The following is a 16,823-nucleotide window of genomic DNA, read 5'->3' as shown; positions in this document are numbered from 1 at the left end:
GGAATTGCAATTTCTTCTAATAAAAATGTAGGCTTAATATAATTTCTTGCAAAAATAACCTCATCAGTTTCCCAGTCCTTGAGTTCAAACAAGCTATTGCTATTTCCCATCCACATGTAATTTATTTCCCTCCTCCTTCCTGTTGTATGTTCATTTATAAGTACATGGAGAAGCCACACTTAAGTCCCATTTTATATTCTTTCCTTCAAGAAATGTTAAACCTTTCTGTCTTATTTAGTAGATACTCATTCTTCTCTCAGAAACTGCCCACATGATGACCGAATGTAGTAGCATATATGACAGCTTGTACACTATTATTTCTTTCTTGTGAAAATCCTGTCTCCAACACAGCAGCCATATGATTACATGCAATGCAGCAGGTTCTAAGAAACTAGTTTCTGCTTGAAAACAGCAAAAAAATTCAACATGGACTTTTTCTCCCAGTAATATATCCTTTCAGCCATCTAACCTGAACCTTAATAAAATATTTTTTCCAGAACTAAAGAAGGAGAATACCAGCAGCATCATAAAACAATATACTCATACAAAATTGCATCGGCATAGCAGGATACATCAGTGTGATTGTTTTGGTTAAACATCATTCCCTCAGCTGCAATAGTTATATTGGTATGACCATCGATGTATAGAGCAGATTTTGAACAGTAACTACTACAAAACAGTCCCATGAGAGAGAAACTATTATTTCTGGTTCTGTGGCAAAAGACTGACTTTCATAATAATGCTTAAATATCATCCAGTATATTGTCACTTGTTTTATGTAAATAAAATCTTAATAAAAAGTGTGAAAGTTTAAATGACTAACACAGTGATTCATTTTCAGTATGACTTAATGTTCCTCACATCCAGCAGTAATAGCAATTCTATATGCATATGTACAAACTACTCAAAGAGGATCTTTAAGGAAAAGGACATTATAGTTTACATGTACATCAACTGATCTGGAACAGCAGTGTGGGTGTAATATTGACAGTGCCAATGATGCCAATAACATGTACTGTGAAGGTATGAAACTGAGAAAAATTGTCAGCTGTTATTTTTTTCCACTTGTTGCCAGTTCCTCCAAAGGACTGGAAACTAATGATTCTTTTCAAGTCCTTTACCCTCCTGCAGATGGTAAGTTATTTGGCTCAAAAGACTGCTTCCACATCTCATACCACAAAGTCAGAACTGCCTTTCATCCACAAATGTCAAAATTAAATAAAAAAAAAAAAAAGATTAGAGGAAGAATGTAAAAAAGCCACTAAAAAGGGTTGGCTGAAGGTGGTCTGCCCTTCATCAGATAACACAAGACACTTAACAATTGGCAGACCTTAGCCCCAAGGGTGATACTGGGCTTGAGACAGAAAGAAGATCCCCAGCAGATAAAATCAAGGAGAAAGCAGATGACATAGAGCATTTCCGAAGACAGTGGCCAACTGTGAGCAAAAGAGCTGCTGGACAGCAGCAGAGCAGTCCTGGAGTCCTAAGCCAAATTCCTCCTGAAGAAAAGGAGGGAAAATACTAAAAGCTACTTACATTATATTGATGATTAGCCACTGGTTTATAGTTCGTGGTTACAGCTTTGTCCAGCTGCTGCGATAACCTTACAGGTTTAGAAGATTCTTCTATCTGTAATCTACAAAAAAGAAAACAAGAATAAAAAGTTCAAACACACTTGAAGTGAATTCCAAAAATCTGCAAGTATGAACCAGCTGTTACCAAAGGTCAGCTGCAAACAATCCACAAGGCAGAACAGATGCACTCTTCCGGATTAAGTTCTTCCTACTCATTTTTGCTTAAGGACACTAAACTATTAAGGTGCTATATGCTACAGAAGATACTGAAATGCTGAAAATCAAGCTACTGTGAAGAAAAGATACTAAAAACAAAGCCTGAACACAAATTTCACTGCAAAAGCCTAATGCTCAGGTTGAAAAAAAGCCCTTGCTTAAAAAAGATCAAGCCCCACCCAAATGAACCCAGAATTTCAGAGTTTACTCAGCTGAGGGATGAAAAAGCTTTTTGTCCACCTCTGCTGACCCCATGACCTCCTCTTAGATATTCAAATGTAAAAACATAAAATTCCATGACCTTTCTTTTGGCATTACAGTACAGTAAGAGATTACAAATAACAGTTTTAAGAGCACTTTTAAAGATGTGAAGACAGAAAAATCTACCCAGCTTCAAATCCATGTGCCATCAAGACTCTGTCACACAGACAACAACAAGTGACCTTCAGTTCTCTTTGGGAAAGACTCTGAGAAGGTCAGAGGTTGAGGACATCTTGTCAAGCTCATCCCTATGTAATTTAAAGCTTCTGTATGACGACGTAGAGAGAGTGTTCCATTTAGTTCAGATTTAGCACTCAAGAATTTCTACTTGAAATGAAGATGCAAGAAACCAAGCTCTAGAAAAGCACAGGACAATGACCCTTCAGACAAAATGGTTTTATGGCATATACAATTAATTACGTTGTTAAATGTGTTAATTATCAGTGAAGCTGTTTTGTTTCCAAAGGGGTATCTCATAGGCAGAGGAGTCAATTTCCACTAAACACAGTACAACACAGCTCAATAAATGTACAGTGATGCTTGCATCTTTCAAACAAAAATTAACATGGTGACATTAATGCAAATAGTAACTGCATGTTTACTAGTGTAAAACATAAAAATGGTAAAACTGGCAGTTCTTTAAAAACAACTGTAAATGTTTGAGATCACTGATTTATTTTTGTAAAGATATCATGTATGACCAAAAAGATAAAGTTTAAATTCAGCATGTTTCTGATTTAACACCTGAACAACCTAAATAAATTACATTTGAAGGAAGTATTAAATTAAGAAATAAATTCTCTAGTTGTAGCAACTGGAAGGAAAGCAAATCATCCTTCATAGCTGGTATTGCTGGACAGTAGGTGGGGGCAGTTTTTTCTCATACACAGACATAAACTTGTTTCCTCTTGAATCTTTGCAGACTTGTCATTTGTTCTGCAGTTTTAACCACTCTTAAGCAACCACTGCCTCATATTCTACATTTTTATATCAATGCTGCCTTCTGTCCAAATGTAGCATGTTTCTTTCTTAGCTTGAAGGAAAATCAATTGGAAGGGAAATGAACAGTGAACATTTTTTGCTTATCACAGGAGTTTATCTTTTGGCCTTCAACCTAATTAAATGACTTTAAAGATTTTCTTGATCTGGTTACCAAAGGTCTTCTAAACTCACATTTCACAAAGAGGCATAGGCCAAAACTAAATCACTGTCTTTTCTACAAATCTGTCTTTTTCTCTACTTCTCCATTGCTTAATATTTTTCTTTTTGGTCTCAATAACTTAGAATTTTTAAATAGTTTGGCTTTAATTATTTTTTTTTTCCAGTTCATCGTGTTTCCTATTGGTTTGATCTGGGGAATTTTCCAGTCCTCCCTCTCCTGTATTCTAGCTATTTTTCATCTCACTTCTCCCCCCATTTTTCCTTTACATAAAGGAGATTTCCTGCTCAACCTGTTTACTGATACTGCTCCTGCTCATGAGACAGGGGCTCCTCGAGACAACCTGGGAATTCTTGTCACTCTCTTCCCCTCCAAGGCCACTGCACCAACTTCATGTACACCAGATTTAGTTACTTGATTTGCAATGCTGTTCCAGAGTCGTCCTCACTACAGCTACAGCACAGAGTCCTAACAATACTTAAATACATCAGATGGTGTCATGTTTTCAGGGAGTGCCAGGCATTCAGCAGTGGCATTTCTTCATGATTAATCCTCCTTGCACTGGGCTTTATATTCATTACTCTTTACAACATAAATTTACAATATCCTTCATTTCTTCAGGTAAACAGCCAAAGAACATTAGCTCTTCAATGATGAATTGTCAGTCTTGGACTTCAGATACCACTCATGTTCAAGGTCTCTGCCTGGTCTAGCATTCTAAAATTACAATAGAGGAAATTTCAACCCCATTCAGTCCAGCTTCCTTTAATTAATTCTTCTTTGGACAAAAGTACACCAGCAATTTATTTCTTAACATTTTTCACTCACCATGCAGGATATGCATTTCAGCTCTTTTATGTCAACCTGCCAATTTCCAAACCAGTAAAAAACCAAATGTGTAAGACAGCTAATACACTTCTCAGAGGCCTCCCTCCAAAGGTTGATGGCAGTGAAATTACATTTAACAAGTAAAGTTCTCCAGCACAAAATCTTGAAAGCAAAGAAAAACTTACTGCCTGCTTAGGAAACAGAATGGAAGCCTACCAAGTGAATTGGAAAGGGACTATCTAAGTTTGTGAAATGGCAGAAGACTTCAGAAAGACCTATACACAGCAAGTAACAGATCCATCAGCTACAAATGTATCTCTCTGAAAGTTCAGAGGTATTTGTGTTGTACTTTGAGATTTCTTGCCAAAGGTTTCCAAATTACAACCACAGATCTCACAGATCTCAGATGGTCTTTAGAAAACCGGCTTTACAGTAAAATGTTAACTTTTTTTTTGTTTCTACTGCTGTAGTGAGAGCTAAAAATACACTACATCCCTGATACTACTTTTTAGTGCAAATAATTACAGCAATGGCCACATGCCAATATGGAAATTTATATGGGAAGCACGGTGACTCAGGAGGCAAACCTTTTTATTAATAGCATTTATTCTACACATGCATCTTGCTCTTCTCCCTAATGGCTGCCCTTCTCATTTATTTTTCTGCAGCTTTCATGATTTCACAGAGAATGACAGAGCCTCAGGTTACCTTCCTTCCACCGGGCTTCCATGTGGAATATTGTCACAAAATCCTATGTGGAACAACAGCTGCTGCACATCTGGAGTTGGCCTCCCAAAACCACATGAATAAAGAGACTGACAAACATGGCATAAACACCAAATTAGCAAATGGTTCACGTGGGTATGAAGCACCGAAGTTTGCTTAGTGCATTACAAAGGGTAAAGACAAACAGCTCATAATCATTTTGTCCAGATGATTTGTTGGTATTTGCAGGGAAAATACAGCATTTGGGTTTTTTTTCAACATCTGTCATATTCAGAAAACAGTATGTCTGGGGGAATATAATTGACTTTTTAATTTTGCAGGGCTGGTGTCTGAAAAAATTTGATGAAATATATAAATTTATACATTCCAGTAATTATACACTCAAAAACACATAACAAAAGTAATAAACTGGGCATTATTAAACTAGCCTTTTAGATTGATGTTTTAACATGTTACGGATATAATTACTTTTAAGTGTTCATTTCTTAAACAGAATTTAAAAAGCAGTATTAACCAAGAATGTCAGGCAGTGTTTTATGCAGAGTTTTATCAGAGTGGACCTGCTGAATCTTAATTGAAACTGCTGGTAGGAATAAAGAAAAAAATCAATAGATATTCTGAGCCACTGGTGATACTGATTTAAAGGAGAAGTGGTTTTTACCTACTACTCTTTATTATGATTTCCAGGAATTAAAAGACTTAAGTTATGGCTCAGAACCATACACAACTCTCCAAAAATTAAATTTTCCACTGAACTCTTGTTGAAATAGCTAGAGCCACAATTCATGCTAATAGCTGGCCTAAAAAAATAAAGAGAGAATGCAGATATTTTTTCCCCAAAACTGCCAGTGAATTAGCAACAGAGCAGCCACCAGCCTGCACACTGTGGTTTTCTCTTCCACCCCCAAGATCAAATATAGCTCTTCCGCCTTGAAATACAGCAAGCAGCCAGCACGGCATCAAATTCATCATGGTCGTTTCCCAGCAAAACACATTTCATACCACAGCTTTGATTTGACATTGTGCTTAACAGTTGAATAAGGGGGAAAAAAACATTCAAACAGACTGGAAATAATTCCATAGGACTTGTCAACATGTAGCAAGCTGATACAGGGAGACAGATAAAGACAGTATGTACATTCCTAGGAAGAGATGTTCACTGTTTTTTAAACACATGTAATTTTCAGCAATAAAAAATAAACCAAAGACCTTTAGAACTGATAATCTACTGTGATTAATCTTTTGTCACAAAACAAATGTTTCAAAGATTTGAAGCAAGTATTAATCAGAAACACTGCTAGGGCTTGAATTCTTTGCATTTCTAAAGAAATTATTTTACAGATGAGAGAGGAAAGTTTCAATTCCTTTTTGTGCCTGGCTATATGTACACAGGGGACCAGTAAGTAAAGAGTCAGCCTTACTGTTGCAAAAAGGAAAAGTTGGGTTGCTTCTCTCTCTGCAGTATCATCCAGCAGAGATGCACTGGAAGAGAGCAGGCCCACTGCCCAAAGCTTTGGCAGGGAAGAAACACAAATTCTCCATCTCTGCACAGTTTTGTAGCTTTTTTCTGACTGCTCACAGAAGTTCCCAGTCAAATACTAGGGAACTGAAAGCCAAGGACTAATGGTCTCATAGTTCCTTACTCAGGAATTCTGTACTAGAACCAGTTTCATGATACCTGGTATGGGTCACAAAGTTTTTTCTTTGCTTCCTTATTTTGCTAAGTATCCCAAACATGACAGAAGTAAGTACATCCTGAAAAAATCTCATCCAAAACAAACTAATAAATGTAACAATATAGCCTCCCACCTACTCCTCTTGTGTTCATTTGGACTTCTGCACCTTGCTGAGGTTCAGGTAGCATCTCTTTTGACTTTTCTTCCAAGCAAGAATATCAGTAATATAAGAAGCAAGCAGATGATCAAAAAGAGATTAACATTCTTATAAGCTACTGAAATTGCTGGCAGTGCTCAAGCACAAACAACATAGGATATTACCAGAATGGCCACACCAGTAAAAACACACACTATCTAATAATAAAAATGACAATCTGTTGCTACACAAAACAATCTGTCATATATTCTCAAAGATAAGAACAACATGCAAATTCTGCACGTTTTGTTTCATTGCAAGGAGCCCTACTGTCTCACGTTCCATGGAGGTGGATGACAGCCTCCATTGCACGGATGAATCCACTGTTCTTCACTCAGTGTTACTCCAGCACAGTCAAAGCAAAGTGAGTCTGTCCCCATTTATAAAGACTAGACAGGCAGACAGAGAAGAGCATGAGCTGAATGGAAATGGCATTAAGAAGTGCATTTGCTGGTGTTAAATAACGAAATGTTTCAGATTATTAATACAGAATATGATTTATAACTATTTTTAAGTCCTGAAATCCTGGCATTTCAAGAAAAGTGCTGCAATTATTATGTGTTCAGATATTAGATTTTTCTGAAGTTGACATCTTCAACTATATATGTTGAAGGATAAGCAATGAATCATATGAATATATGATAATTTCATGTCTAATACTCAGACAGGCACCCCAGCCGCAACTGAAGACTCCAATTCTACATATCTTCCTCCAGTACAGAACATCAGATGATACAAATGGCAGTTCAACAATAAGTAACAATTTCCTATGCATTTTATTTTCTGGATTGACAAAAAGAGAATAATTGATTAAAACCAATCCAAGTTTTCCTCTCTGAGTTTAGTATTGCAAATGACTAAAACCTTCTGGGCTAAGCTTGTGAGAACAAATAATTTAAAGATAAAATAGGACCGATTTTAGCATTCTAGGAGTGATATAATTGAATTATTTTCTCTATTTATTTGATGCACAACTTTAAACATGTTAAGTGAAGCCCTAACGCAATTAACATGTAGAAAATTTTAACATCTGCTTGACATCACAGATATTTTTAATGAAGCTCACATGTGTTTACAGATATTTCTGCTGGAAGCATTCTGACACTGATAAAGTCAGGCTCTGGCAGTGCCTGGTCCACACTGGGGACAAGGTGGAAGAGTTTTATCTGAGGCTAAGCTCAAAAAGGAATCGTACCTTCGTACCATAGAGGTATCGTCAATGACTGTTAAATGAGGTTATAAGTAGCCTATCCATTAATGTGGCTTACAAAGTTTGTTTCTTGTCCCTGCCTCCACGAGGTTTGTCTGTCCAGGTCTGGGTCTCTGTACGTTGTTTGTTGCTTGCCCCTTTTACTCAGCATCCCTTTTTGCAGTGAAAAGGGTCCATGACCAAATATCCTTAAATGCAGATTCCCATTCACCCTTGTGAGCTAGGCAGCCTCTGCACCCTCCTTGTCCTTTTAGGAGGACTTTTCAGGACTTGGGTCACAGCACCACCCCCTTGCCAGGTAAAATGGCCCTCTCAGTACTCCTTAGGCAGTTGATTGATAGAAAGTCATACAACCAACCACAGAATCACAGAATCATTTCAGTTGGAAAAGGTCATCAATTTCAAACATTAACCCATCATTGCCAAAGCCACCACTAAACCATGTCCCAGAGCATCCCTACACATGTTTTAAATGCCTCCAGGGATGGTGACTCAATCATTACCCTTGGCAGCCTGTTCCAATGCTTGACATCCACTTCAGTGAGAAAATGTTTCCTGAAATCCAATCTAAACCTCCCCAGGTATAGCTTGAGGTTGTTTCCTCTTGTCCTACCATTTATTGCAAAGAAATGAACACTTCCTTATTACAATTCATGTATTCTGGAAGAGCAGAGAAGTTTGAAGCTTTGCAGTTGTTAAAAATGTCAAGATTTTGCAGTCCTTTCCAACCTACGGTCATCATATTCAATCAATTAGTGCCCAGAACGGAAAAAACCCTCCATTATTGGTTCCTACCATACTTCCAATATTTTCTTATTAATACACATACCATGAACATCTCTGATCTGCCCAGTTTCCTGCCCAACACAAGTGATAACATCAAGTTTGAGAACAAGCAATAGCAGAACTAAAGAGGACGGTCTTCCCTGAGGACCAAGTCAGGGTAAAAGTGCATCCATGCATGCTCAGTTACATGCTGTAGCTCAATATGGGACACTTTATCTTAATTTCTAAGTGGAAAAAACACATAAGATTTTTATACCAGGGTGCTTATACTTGTGCCTTATTCCAGTGACAGACAAGTCTAAAACTAGGCTGAAGTAAAACCTGGATGTCCTTTCGTGTTGTCCGGAGCATGTAAGGGTACCTCGACCACAGGCATGAGACAAGGTTTGAGACTGGGAGAGTGATAAGGTACATCAACAAAAAATCAGGCAACATGCCAGGAGAAATGGGGATGCAGGTGAGATTTTGGAGAGAGAGCTGTAAAGAACCATGCAAATGTACGTGACACACATCAGTCCCACATGGAAAAAGAGAGGGAGGCAACACAGAGTCTGCAAGAGAAGCACTAAACAATAGGAATGGCTGGATAGGCAGCAGTCTGGTGGACATACTCCTGAAAAACAGCAAGCAAGGGGAAAAAACATAGGTTGAAAAGTCTTTGGTCAGTTCAGCTAAGACACACAGGTGACAACCCACAGGCCTCTGCCTGTGAGCCAACCCTTTGACACTGCAGTCGATACAGCACAGAGAGATGGCAGCATCTGAAATAGAGGTAGGGATGAGTAACCACATTTCGGGCCCCCGGGGGAAGCACCAGCCGCCTCACAAGCCCATTACTAATACTAGAGAAGGCGATCTAGGAAAAGTGACTCATCAGCAAACTAAGCAAGACAGAAAAAGCCCAGCCCTTTAATTTTAACATGAATATTATCTCCTGAATTAAAGCCAGATAAAGTCTCCTTTTTCACTTCCATTTTCAAAAATGCAATTTCCTTTCCTGCTCTTATTTCCCTCAGTCCTCAAATTTCTCCACAACAAAAGGATTTATTTGCTAGACACTATTTCAATTTAGATTTTAGAAGAGGAATTCTAAATTCTGAACTATTATTTTTCAAAGTAAAACAAGCAGACCTGTCTCAAAATTCCATAATCTTCGTTTTCCTGCCAAAACTAATCTGGTATGCTTGTAGCTGTTTTGAAATGAACAGTAGAAGTAATAGGGATTTTTAGGTCCAGGCAACACAAAGCCAAATAGTTCTTGTCAATCTGAAGATGCAGAAATCATGCACACTTTGCTAATGGGGACAAGAAAAGAGGATTTTAAAAAGTAGTTTGTTAGACAGAAAAGGTACATCTTTACCACGCCCTGAAAGGCCTAGGTCTTGAATTACTGGTAAAAGCAAGGATGATTTACAAGCTCAGTCAATTCACTCCACAATGAAACTGCTCACAGCTAAGGAGGTAGAAAGAAAGAGGCAGACTCTTGGCTACAAGTCCTCCAAAAAAAACCAAACCAAAACAAACCAAAACAAAAAAAAAACAAAAAAAACAAAAAAAAAACAAAAAAACAAAAAAACACCAAAAAAATCCCTACAGCACCTCAGCTACATCTCTTCAATATGAACCTCTCCTCCCCTTCTCCTGCAAAATGTCTTTATCAAGTTACAGCTGCCAGCACTCTGCCTCCAAATACATGTTGCCATCTCTAAAACTCCAATTCCCAGATACTTCACCACTCTGCTGATTGCTCTACAAACAGCCACGGCATCTGGCTCAATTGGGGATCTTCCAGTTAAAATTTACTGTAAACAATTTAACAGTTTGTGGCAATCTGGAAAACATTTGGACTGCTTCCCTAGAAAACCTAGCTGGCTCAAATCCTCAACGTTTTTCTCTGTCTCTTCCTTCCTTAGTGCGCAGACCCTAAAATGCCAGATAGCAGAACACCTTTCAGAGGACCTGCTCCTCCCTTCAGTTCAAATACGCTTGGAAACAACCATCAAGGAACTGCTGCAAAGGGCACTGAAAGGCAGCTGCTGCGAGAATGTACTGCACATGCCCATGTGTTAATGACTATATACTGCCTTTGGCTTAGAGGGGAATCGTGCACAGTTCAGCTGCTGTTCAATAGTTTAAACATATGGTTGCACTAAACTGCAGAATTAGCTCACACTGAACTGCTGAATTGACCCTCCCAACACTCTATCCTGCAAGCAAAGAGAACGAAATTAGTTTTAACTGAACTCTGAAATCACGCTTAATCCAAACAAAATCAGCATTAAGTTAAAAAGAAGAGCTGTGCAGGTTCAGCAATCCTAGAAACCCTAGTATTGCTATAAAACCCAAAGCAAATGCAGGAAAGAAACCTGTCTTTCTCCTCAGTCCATGCAAAAAAGCAGTCTTGCTCATCCCCCAAGTGGAAAATTCAGCAGTTTCTCCTGCAAGCCACAGGAAAAAAAAGGTTACACAGAGCAGACTGAAAGATATATCAGTTAAACCACAAAACTGGTGATTTTTAAAAACTTTTATCATCATTCTTTCAGCCAATTGTATTTCCTTTGCCAGTTGCACAGAACTACTGCTCTGCTGTATTTGCTTGATAGTTTTAACTACATTTTACCTCCTCCTATTTTGCACAACAAGTGCTCCTCCAGCTCCCTCTCCAAATACATTACATACCTGCCCACCTCCACTGGAAAATCACTGCTGGATGTCCCCCACCTGTTCAAGTGGGAACTGTGCTCCCACAAGCAGAACAAGAGGATATGCAGCTGCAGCAAAGCCAGAGGCAGAAACAAGCTGTGCAGCAGGAGCCCAGCAAGCAGGAATAGGGCTGGGAGCTGCCAGGCTCTGCAGCTGGGAGGTGATGGCAATGGCAAAAAGAGCCACCAAAGGGCCACCTGCCACAGGACTCTACTCCCGCTCGCCAGGTTGTAAAGGAAGGTTTTATAGCAGCCCTGCACCATTCAATTTGGTTCAAGTCACCTTCCTCAAGATCTGGTCTTTGAAATATTGATGCAGAGGGCAAACCTGAGTGTTCTTTCCTTAGAAAGCCTGAACTTGGCTTCCGTGCATCATCTTGAGGGTGGTGCTTATCAAAGCCACAGCTGTATCACCATTAGCCCCGATAAAAGCTCTCAGTAAAGTGAAAATACCTTCAGGATCAGGAGACTGTGACTCAAAACTCAGCTGCAAGCTCTGCTGTAGCTTTAAACCAACAATTCTCAAAGTTATTTCAACATTATTTCAACATTATTTCTTTAAAAAGCACACTAATAACCACAAGGCACAACAAGGACATGGCTAGGTTTTAAGGCAACTGAGTCCAGAAAGTGTAAGATTTCATTTTGCATTTGAAAAATATAACTTAAAAAATAACTCTGCCTTTGTTTGGAAGAAAAAACCAACATAAGCTTAGCAGTTCAGAACATCATCTTCAGAACATTCCCTAGAGAGCTTACTTGCTAAGAAATAAACTTAGCTCCATGCACTTTGAGCTCTGCTACATTAGTATCTTCTTAATTAGAGATTTTCAGAAGACTGCCTCTTATTTGTGAACACAAAGAAACTCACCCAGACTTTGTGAAGCCATACCTATTCTGTTATTAAATAAAAAGCCCCAAAGATTTAATTATAGATTTGTCCGGCATGACAAATTGCAAAAACAGTTAGTGGCTGAAGCACAAACATTGTCTAGCTTCCCCAACAGGAAGCTGGATAACTGGGTTTTCCATAAGATATGTGTGAAAGCAGACTCCATTCATGTGTAATTTAGTTGTCTTCCACAGGGAAGAAAGAAAAAAAAAAAGGTCTTGAAAGAAGTTTCAGGACCATTGTATTTTAAAGCTTGCTTTTTAGTTTTTCTTAATTACACTTAAGGCTGCAATTTAAAAAAATACATATATATAAGAAGAAATGCTCCACACAAATTTCACTGGTTTGTCATGAACTGAATTTGTTAGTGTGAAACCATTATTACTGGGAAAAGTATCAGTTTTCCAAAAACTTCTATAGCCTTTAATTCATTGTGCATATATTTCTCAACTGGCAGTGTAAACCAGTGTGTATCAGTGCACTGGATGTGACTGGGATGGGCTGAGCCTTCCCCACAGCAGCTCCTGAAGTGCCTGAGCAGCACCCCCACAGCACCAAGGCTGACTCTCCAACACCCGCAGGGGCCGGGAGGCTGGGAGTGAGCAAGAGGTTGGGAAGGGACATAGCCAAGACAGCTGACCCCAGCTGACCAAAGGGATATCCTGTACCATAAGGTCTCATATTCAGCAATAAAAGTTAAAGAGAAAGGAGAATGACATTTCTTACTAAGGAGTTCTCTTCTGAAGCAGCTGCTATGTGTACTGGGGCCCAGCTTCCCATAAAGTGGCCAGACATCTCCTGCTGATGGGAAGTAGAAATTAAATCTATATTTTTGCTTTGCTTCCACACACAACCTTTGCTTTCTTTCATTAAACTGCCTATAACTCGACCCATGATGTTTTCCACATTATTTTTTTCCACTGCCCTGATGAGGAGGGAGAGTGTGAAAGCAGTTGGGTGGGCATCTGGCACCCAACCAAGGTTAACCCACCACACTTAAAAATGCTAAAAAATTTGTAACTTTATAAAAAGTTACCTTTAGTATTAGAGATATTTAGAGCTGTAAATGTTTAAAAAACACTTAACATCAATGGGAGAACTTGTCTGGACTCAACAATACACACACTGCTGTTGGCAGAGAATACACATCAGTCAATGTAGGCCAGCTCAGAATGATGTGAACTGCTGGGTACCTGCTCTTTCTTCAGTGGCATACATGGTATTCTTCTAGGAACAATCATGAGATATCACATATACTTAATATTTTACTACACCTTCTAGTGGAACGTGTCCCTGCTTATGGCAGGGGTTTGGAACCACATGATCCTTAAGGTCCCTTCCAACCCAAGCCATTCTTTGATTAGATGAGAAAGGAAGTATTCTTTTCCCCACTGACATAATACGTTCCTTTTCGTTTACATAATGTAATCACCTTGAAAGGCACCTTGAAAATTAATTTTTGTTATTATTTACTGACTTTGTACAAAAATAAAGTTATAAGCATCTCTAGGGGAAGAGAAAAACAAACCATCTTTTGTGAAAGTTGTGACATTTGACAGCTTTGGAGCTGGTTTAAATTCCATGGGAGATAAATTTTTACATTCTAGCTGTAAGTCTAGAGGACATGAAGACACTCTAGAGAAAAGAACTGGAAAACAGACTCACTTAAAAAGCCCCCAAAAAACCAGCTGTAGCAAATACTTAATTTTTAAAATGTAGAGAACAGTCAAGCAATTACTCAGAAAGGTAAGAAGCCTAACAGGTTTTTTTCCAAACAGATGCTTTTAAATCACGTTATTTCTGCAATAATTTTTGGACTACTTGCTCTAGCCCACTAAATCCTTTAATTTAATAACTCCACAACATTTTGGAGGATTCACACATCCTTCACTGCAGCACAAAATGAAACATAAATTACCTACCACTTTCTTTATTGCTAGAGCTGCAAATATTTTGTGGTAAGTGGGGAGAAGAAAACTGCCTCTGCAAGCCTGTTTCTCCAGCTATACAGAGCCTCAAGACTTCTATAACAATTCAGCACTTCAGGTCAAGTACTTCCTGCTTTAGGGACTACAGAATCTCTGAGCTAAAGAAGACAGGTACTACACACTGTATTCTCTTCTGCATTTGGCTTAGCAGAAGCAGAGCACAAACAGTTTATCTGGCCTCCATAATTTTGGAAAATCCTCCATTATGAAGAAACAAGGAAACTTCTTTTTCACAATGGGAAAAATGCCAAATTATGCAAAATGCTGTTATAATTAATTTAAAATTCCTCTCCACTTGACAAATGAAGAAAATAATTCTCCATTGTTTCTCCTCAAGTGCAAATTCTATTAATGGCTGCATGAAAATTGGGTTTACAAAGGACACCGGCAGCACACTGCTTTGTAGTGCTAAAGGGGTAATGAAAAACAATAATATATAAAAATACCAAATAACAAACAACATAGTATTGTGCATTGAAACAATGTGCCTGTATAAGAGGTGTTCTGTTATGACACACCCCATGTAACACATGAAATAAACACTTTATTGCCATGAAATACAAACAACCTGAAATGGGACATCTCCCTTTGCACATGTTCCATGACAGACGGTACTGGAATGGTATTTGCTGCAAACCAGATTAAATCAGTTTTAGAAACTGAATTCCATCAAAGAACAGATTGCACCATCTGCTTCTACTAATATACATTAGAGAATGTGTATTTTCCATAGCTGCATATTTACTCTGTAATCAGAAGGCTATGAGACAAATAGGTATAGCTTAGTTACAGAATGGCTGAAAAGCATCATCATTTGTGAATGTCAAGGGCGTAAACAAAAAAGCACTTAGGGTATTGAAGGCTGTGCAATGAAGTAAGGAAACAAAATTAGGCAAAAGAAAATTTAAGCAGCACACTGGGACACTAACAGTCATTGCAGTGATGAGAGAAATACAAATGCAAAAAGCGTAAATGTAATAAAGTTTCTTACTAATAACATGTAGAAAAAAAAAAGAAATTATCTTTCAACTGAAACCTAAGTACGGCTGTCTGGAAATCTGAATTTTTATTACATGATTTTTTGTGCTTTCAAGAAAGAAACCCGAATTTGAATTAGGAGGTAAGCCAAGATTTGACGTTTTCATGGAACAGAAATCCTTCAAAATTTGTTTTGGAAATCCAAACATGAAGTTCCCAACACAAAATACGCTATCCCAGTATCCTCAGCAGATGTTGACTGAAATTAATGCAATTCCTTTCATTTCACGACTGCCATTTTTATGGCTTGCTGTGGTGACAAAAAAGACAAAATCTACCTTAGACTCCAGCTCAGGGGCTGCCAAAGCATCTGCAGGACCTTCTCTCTGACAGTGCAGCCAGGTGAGCTGCTCAGAATGCCAGAGCTCTGCACTCCCAGGCCAGCCAGCTCCCCACACCACCCATGGTCAGTACAGCCAGCCACGTGATTTTAGAGCCACTGACATCTCGCACACAAGACCCCTTCTTATAAGCACCTGAAAAGTCAGGCTGACACATTGGTGTGACATTTTGTAGCACACGGATATAATGGCATTGCAAAAATGAATCTGAGGAAAATCCTTGAGAAGCCAGGGTGAGATTTCACCATTATTATTCAATGTATCCTCAGTAGCAAGGATGATTATTTCTAGAAGAGTAAGATACCAATTGCAATTGACAAAACAGTATTTCATTATAAATTGTGGTGTTCTCTTTGAAAGGACAGTAAAAGAAATAAGAATTATTGGGGCATTAATTTTCCCCAGTAAAAAAGCATAGAGGTATGGAGCAAATTACATTCTAAGAAAAAAAAAAAAAAGAGTACAACTCTTCAGGGCCAAAACTGAAAAAAATGAGATAAGAAGATATGACTGAGGTGTATGAATTCATTTGGTCCAGGAAGACAACAAGTAGGGAACAACTGTATGATGTGAATACCAGAAGAAGCAGGCATTAAATCATAGGAAAATCCACAGCAAACTGAGGAAAGCAGTTCTTCACACATCGTGTAAATAAATGGTGGAACTTTTTGATGCAGAGTATTATGAATGTTAAAAGTGCATATGGGTTCCCAAAAAGTAACTTTATTGATGAGTGCTTAACACCAGGACAACCCAGCAGTCCTTGAGATATGACCTGCTGGAGACTTGGGGATTGTGCTGAACAAGTGTCATCAGGTGTCTGTGATTTACCAAGATATGAATATCGATCTAATATCGATATCCAACTGAGACAGACAAAAACTCTCTAACAGTTTAGAGTTAGAAAGAGCATGTTTTATTTGGTGCCAGGCACTGCGTGGGATAGATCCCTAAGACACAGGGCCCGATCCAAGCAAACAAAAAGCTTTTATTTACAAAAATTATGAATATCCAAAATACAAATGCATATTCATAACATTAACACCTCCCATTCTCCACTTCATATGGAAATGAGCTTAAATGTCATTAAGCATGCGCAATGTGTGTTCTGAATTGAGTCAGTGGTCTTGAATTGGGCCAGTGGTCTTAAAAAGATGAAGTATGCTCATCTTCCTCATTTTGAACTTTTTGCCTTTCTGAACTTTAACAATCCTAATTACTTTAGTGACC

At 38.4% G+C, this 16,823-nt stretch overlaps 1 protein-coding gene across 1 annotated transcript in view; it reads right to left on the bottom strand.

The window, feature by feature from the left end:
• The window catches only part of GTF2F2 (general transcription factor IIF subunit 2), a 76,481-nt gene that overhangs the window by 7,906 nt on the left and 51,752 nt on the right, over positions 1-16,823 (bottom strand). Inside the window, exon 8 of the mRNA XM_008633197.2 lies at positions 1,537-1,636. Coding sequence (XP_008631419.1) covers positions 1,537-1,636 — 100 coding nt within the window. The remainder of the gene's footprint in view (positions 1-1,536; positions 1,637-16,823) is intronic.

This window comes from Corvus brachyrhynchos, unplaced genomic scaffold, assembly GCF_000691975.1.
Source record: "Corvus brachyrhynchos isolate BGI_N302 unplaced genomic scaffold, ASM69197v1 scaffold202, whole genome shotgun sequence".
Classification (NCBI taxonomy): Eukaryota; Metazoa; Chordata; class Aves; order Passeriformes; family Corvidae; genus Corvus; species Corvus brachyrhynchos.
The sequence above is the reverse complement of the archived record's forward strand: the minus strand, read 5'-3'. Positions and strand labels throughout refer to the sequence as shown.